The sequence below is a fragment of the Juglans regia genome, chromosome 3, assembly GCF_001411555.2.
Source record: "Juglans regia cultivar Chandler chromosome 3, Walnut 2.0, whole genome shotgun sequence".
Taxonomy (NCBI): Eukaryota; Viridiplantae; Streptophyta; class Magnoliopsida; order Fagales; family Juglandaceae; genus Juglans; species Juglans regia.
The window spans coordinates 11,347,035-11,353,438 of record NC_049903.1 but is presented as its reverse complement, the minus strand read 5'-3'; the positions used below and the strand labels follow the sequence as shown (position 1 = coordinate 11,353,438).

The following is a 6,404-nucleotide window of genomic DNA, read 5'->3' as shown; positions in this document are numbered from 1 at the left end:
TTAGTTTTCATGTTCTGTTAAATTTTAACGGAATACACGCGGTCACAAGTCGAGATTGGACATTTTCTTTTGAAGTGGTTGTAGCTGGTTTTCTTTATTTTACTCTAATTTATTTTCTTTATTCTTTTGTTCTTTGTCTACTGTTTTCTTTTGTTCTTTTCCTCTTGAACGATTGGATAATCCGAAAGTGCACATACGAGTGTGAATTAACCATGAAGTCCACGGGTCAATATTACACATTTTTCTAGCATTTCATCCATTTTCTAGATGAACAGATATTGACCCAAATCCCTAAACTAATGCTTATAGAACTCGGGTTCTTTTTGTATTTAATGACCTTTGTTCTTTTATATAATTGTTGTTTCCGTAATCCAACTTAACGGTGGAAGGAACATGATCGGATTGACTAGCCAACCTAGTACTGTTGTGACGGCAATATTACATTCTTTGCCAGTCTTTCGTGCTTCATCTATTTTAATGCTATCTATGTTTAGCCATGCACATACAGATTAAAATAGGTTTTGTGATCAATTACATGATCATAATATATTATAACAGAAGATGGACAAGGGATTTAATACTGCCGGCCGGCCAGATGCATCAATCAAACACGCAAATAAAACAAACACATTTGACGAAAGAAATGCATAATTTATTGGTAAATTCTTGCAGCACGGATCATATCAAGACGATGAATCCCGACTTTATATATTGATTTGGTGTGGCAGGACAAGTATCCTTAATTCCCAAAAGAATATCATTAGCTGTTCATGCAAGTATTTCAAGAGCAGTATGGCAAGTTCCCACAACTTCGTTTCCATTGCTCATCTCTTTCTGTTTTTCTTCTTCCTCTTTCTGTTGGGACCTCCTTGTTTGGAATTTATTAAACACGCTTCATGCACCGAAAGCCTAACTGTCAAATGCTTAGAGAAGGAGAGGAAAACACTTCTTGCCTTCAAAGAAAGTCTAACAGATCCATCAGGTCGGCTCTCTTCTTGGGTTGGTGAAAATTGCTGTACATGGATAGGCGTTGGTTGTGACAACAGAACAAGATCACATGTCGTCAAGCTTGACCTCAAAAATCCAGTTGATCCGGTCTTTGATACAGAAACATATGAAGTTAGTGAAGCTTTCAAGAAATCATGCTTGGGGGGTAAGATAAGCCCTTCTTTACTCGATTTAAAGCTTTTGAGTTACCTAGACCTAAGCCTGAATAATTTTAATGGAAGCAATATTCCAACTTTTTTGGGTTCCCTTGAAAGTTTGAGGTATCTTAATCTCTCGTTTTCATCTTTTGGTGGAGTTATTACTCCCCATCTTGGTAATCTATCACGGCTCCAATATCTGGACCTTAATTCAGATTCATTCTCTAGCCCCTTTCCAAGACTGGAAGTTGAAAGCCTACACTGGCTTGCTGGCTTTCCTTCCCTCAAGTACCTTAGCATGAGTTTGGTAAACCTCTCTAAAGCATCAGATTGGCTACAGGCGGTTAATGTGCTCCCTTCCTTATCGGAGTTACACTTGGTTGGCTGTGAACTTGTTAGTCTTCCTCAAACCATTTACTCTATTAACTTCACAGGGCTTTCTGTCCTTGATCTCTCTTTCAACAAATTTTCCTCCCCAATACCTCACTGGCTGTCAAATCTGAGTGACCTTACAGTACTCAATCTTGCCTCCAGCTCCCTTCGCGGTGTCTTTTCTGATACTGTAATTTTTAATCTACATTATTTACGTGAGCTTCATCTTTCATATAATTTCCAACTTGAAGGTCAGTTACGATCTAGTCTGGGAAACCTGACCAACTTGCGTATATTGGATTTATCTGTTAACAATTTTATAGGAGAGATACCGAGCTCATTTGCCTACCTTTGCCAATTGCAAACGCTTGATATATCGTCCAACAACGTAAGTGGGGAGATAGTTGGGCTTGTGGATGGTTTGTCTCAATGTTCTACATCCAGCCTAGAATCACTAGTGTTGGGTGACAATGAATTGCTTGGGGGTATCCTGCCACACTCATTGGGAGGGCTCGAGAAATTGAAGACTATTGACCTCTCGTTCTGTTCTTTTTGGGGCTCAATTCCATCTTCTGTTGGGAAATTGTCATCCTTGCAGAAACTTGACCTTTCCGAAAATCAAATGAATGGAAGCATTTCAGAAACCATTGGGAATCTATCAATGCTGGTTTCCTTGTACTTGGGTTCCAAATTTTGGGAAGGTGCCTTAACTGAAGCTCATTTTCAGAATCTCTCTCGATTAGAGGATATGTATTTGTCTGTTCGAAAACCCACCAAATGGACATTGGTCGTAAAAGTAAATCATGATTGGCTTCCTCCTTTTAAGCTTAAGCGTCTCCAATTATATAATGTGTTGATTGGACCACAGTTTCCAGCATGGCTTCAAAATCAAACGGAGCTGGTGTCTATTGTTCTTCGCAATGTTGGAATTTCCGACACAATTCCGCACGGCTTTTGGAATTCCTGCTCAAATAGTGAGACTTTAATTTTGGCCAATAATGGACTACGCGGACAGGTACCACACTTACCAATTCGATCAACCTTTGGCAGATTACATTGACTATAATTCAATTGTTCCAATCTTTGCACAGATCACTTTTTCTCATGAGTACCCTTTTTTTTTTTTTTTTTGTACAGATCCCTGAAAACATAGGTGAACTACTGCCCAAGTTGTCATATTTGGACTTCTCTTCAAATTCTCTGACTGGTGGAATTCCCTCTTCTATTGGAATGTTAAAAAAATTGGTATTTCTTTTTTTAAGAAACAATTATTTATCTGGGGAACTCCCTCCTCATTGGAAGAATTTGTCATCGTTAAATGTATTGGACATTTCAAACAATAGCATATCCGGCAATTTTCCAAGCTCAATGCAATATTTGAGTTCACTAGAGCTGTTATCATTAAGCCAAAATCATCTTGAAGGGGAGCTTCCTTCCTTCTTTAGATACTGCACAGGCTTGATAAGCCTCGATCTTGGAGAAAACAAATTGTTTGGAAACCTATCGGCATGGATAGGAAAAAGCTTATCATCTTTATTGAGGTTGAGACTGAGTTCTAACTCTTTTGAGGGGAGCATACCTTCACAATTATGTTTACTTTCAGGTCTTAAGATTTTAGACCTTGCAGGCAATTATCTGTCAGGGGGAATCCCTCCATGTCTGGGGAACTTGAGTACTGGAACTAGAGATCATGATTATAAATCTTTTGTGGAAATGCTAGTGGTTACGAAAGGTAAAGAATATCCATATGATTCAATTCTCCCTCTTGTTCATTCTTTAGACCTTTCAAACAATAATCTATCAGGAGAAATACCAGACAATATTACAAGCCTATCGAAGTTTATCAACATGAATTTGTCTGGGAACCATTTCAATGGAAAAATTCCTGAAAATATTGGGAATATGCACAATTTAGAATCGCTTGATCTCTCAAGAAACGAGCTTTCTGGTCCAATCCCTGAAAATTTGTCTGCTTTGAACTTTTTGAGTAACTTGAATTTGTCATTCAACAACTTGTCGGGACAAGTGCCATATGGAAAACAGCTTCAAACACTAAATGACCCATCTATATATGAAGGTAACTATCTACTTTGTGGCCCACCTCTTCCGAACAAGTGTCCAGGCTCTGAAACTGAACCTAGAGGATCACCAGGTGAGGGAAATGGAGAAGATGACAGGGACGGAAAGGGAGTATTTGATTCACCAATATCATTCTACATTAGTTTGGCAATTGGATTTATTGTTGGATTTTGGGGAGTTTGTGGGACTCTGATTGTTAAAACTTCATGGAGGCAAGCTTACTTTAGAAGCTTTGATCATATGAAAGACAAGATTTATGTTTTCATTATGGTCAAATTGGTTCCCTTTCTAAGGAGGATCAAGTTGGAGAGAAGATGAATCTATGGGAAATTATTAGATTGGTCAGAGTGGTTCCCTCATGTGGTCATACACAACAGGGAAAACTCCTAAGTTTGCTTGTATGTTTTTTTTTCCCTTCTTCTTCGTACTCTGAATGCTTAAACTGTTATTTGCTGAAAGCTTTTCTAAAATATTTGGTTTTGGTGTTATATTAGACCTTTTATCCTTACGACATGCATTGTGCCATTCAAAAGATGATAAGTGGCATCACAGGTTCTTTATACCAACATATATATATATATATATATATAATATATATATTCTAAGGTTTCCACAATTAATGCTGGTCCACATATTAAATAATAAAACCCACATTTGTCGAGGAGTGCCTCTTTGTTCTGGGACGCGGTGTAAAAGTGGCTTTTACACCCTCAAATTCCAAGATGCAACATAGAAGATGCACAAGTTTTATTAAGAAAATATGCATCACATGATGACCGAAACTAAAATAGTAAAATATAAAGCATAATTCTTAAAATCCCCTAACTCCAATTATTTTCAAAACTATCACCATCAATCAGGCCGCCGCATGTGGGTGGCGGCTAGAAAACCACCGGCCGACCGTTGCAGGTCACTAGATTTTGGCAATCGGAAATTTATTGGCTACCGTCCGGGCCACCCATTTTTTGGAAACTCCAAAAATATTATAATGGTAGAAAATCATTTTATTTAAATGATTTTAGTTAATTAAGAATATTATGAGATTTAAATTATATTAAAAACTCTAATTATTTATATGATTTTACCCTCTTAAAAATATTTAACAAAACTCTATCATTTATTTAATGATAAAAGATTAGTATTTTATAAATTAAATTTGAATTTATATTTGAATTATCTATTTTAAGCTAGTTTAACCTCCACTGTTAGATCAAATCTGGAGATTGAAGATGAAGGGTTGAAATTTCAAACCCTAACTTTTTCTCTCATTTTTCCCTCCTCCCTCTCTCTCCTGCCTCCCTCCAGCTGCACGGCCCTCTCCCTCTCGATCTCTCTTCTCCTCGGCTCCTCCCAGCACCACCAGCCTCCGCTACCACGTCGCCACCGAGCCCAGTCACCGGCGACCTTTCCCACACCGATTTCATCCCGACAGACCTCTCTCTCTCCCCCTGCAACAGGCCAAAGCCCGTAGCCCTCTCTTCCTCTACATGGACGGGTTTCTCCCCGTAGCGCAGCTGTTAGCCACCCACACGGCACCGCACCACCACCACCAGGCCGTCGATCTCGTCCCCACAGACCTCTCTCTCTCCCCCCGCAATAGGTCGAAGCCCATAGCCCTCTCTCTTCCTTTACACACACGGGTTTCTCCCCGTGCGTGGTGATTTTGTGATTTATGTGGTGATTTTGTTATTTGTGTTGTGATTTTTGCGGTGATTTTGTGATTTGTATGATGATTTGGTGATTTTGTGGTGATCTTGCTGTGAGGATGCAGAGAGGGACGCGGATGCACGTAGCACTGTTCATTATTGTTCATGTAGCACTGTTCATTACTACAGCAATGTTCATATTGTAGCACTGTTTATTACTATAGCATTATTCACATTATTGTAGCATTGTTCATTACTGTAACACTGTTTATTATTGTTCACGTTTATAGCCACTTTTAAGTTAAAGGAGATATACATAGCATCGATCATTAAAAAACAGTAAGATACATGCATGCAGGCACCATCCATGCATTTTGAAACAATTTAGCTGTCTCAACAAGCCACTACAAGAAAAACTGTCTTTTCCGACGCTAATAATCGTCTCAAATAACCCATAAAATCACCGCATTTAATTTTTCCCAGCGATTTCTACTGTGTCGGATGTTTGTCGTAATTGTTTATTCATTTATAAGTTGAACTAGTGAGAGGCAAAACTCGTCGAGAAAAATTATTTTTTTTGGCGATTTTTAATTGTTACGAATGCACAAAAACTCGCTGGAACTAGTGTGATCCGTGTACCATTAAATAGCTGAGAAAAGTCAATAGTAATGAAAAATTTCGTCGCAAATACTCAATAAATCGCCGCAAATGACTAGGCATTTTTCCAGTGATCTTAAAATCGCTAAAAAATGCCTATTTTCTTGTAGTGAGCATGCCTTCATTAGGCTGCATACTCAACCTTAAAAGCCCATTTTTGGTTAGCAAAGGAAGATCAGAAGTCATGCATGCTACTTGGTGTGTGAATAATTTTACTCAATTGATCAATTTAAAGCTTTTGAGTTATGTGCAGTACCCAAGTCTGAATAATTTTAGCGGAAACAATAATTAACATTCCAAGGTTTTTGGGTTTTCTTGAAAGTTTGAGGTATCTTTATAATCTCTTATTCTCATCTTTTGCCGGTAGTTATGGAATACTACATGAATTGGACGAACTTGTTTTGAGAAACAATCATTTATCTATGGAACTAACTCCCTCCTCAGTGGGAAGAACTGCGCTCGTTATCTTTACTTGACATATCAAACAATAATATATCTAACAATA

At 38.2% G+C, this 6,404-nt stretch overlaps 1 protein-coding gene across 1 annotated transcript; it reads left to right on the top strand.

Annotated features, from left to right (window-relative positions):
* The first annotated feature begins 772 nt into the window (after positions 1-772).
* Positions 773-4,041, top strand: LOC109019057 (receptor-like protein EIX1). The gene is made up of 3 exons (XM_019001281.2): positions 773-1,153; positions 1,841-2,532; positions 2,655-4,041. Exons 1-3 carry the CDS (start codon positions 793-795, stop codon positions 3,912-3,914), a joined length of 2,313 nt encoding a protein of 770 aa, XP_018856826.1. The 5' UTR covers positions 773-792; the 3' UTR covers positions 3,915-4,041.
* The last annotated feature ends 2,363 nt before the right edge of the window (positions 4,042-6,404 follow it).

Bases quoted from the DNA above. Each gene is read 5' to 3' on its own strand.
- LOC109019057 (XM_019001281.2), top strand. From the start codon at position 793: ATGGCAAGTTCCCACAACTTCGTTTCCATTGCTCATCTCTTTCTGTTT. The intron at 1,154-1,840 runs GTAAGATAAGCC...ACAATTTTATAG, and splicing joins CAAGAAATCATGCTTGGGGG to GAGAGATACCGAGCTCATTT. The intron at 2,533-2,654 runs GTACCACACTTA...TTTTTTGTACAG, and splicing joins ATAATGGACTACGCGGACAG to ATCCCTGAAAACATAGGTGA.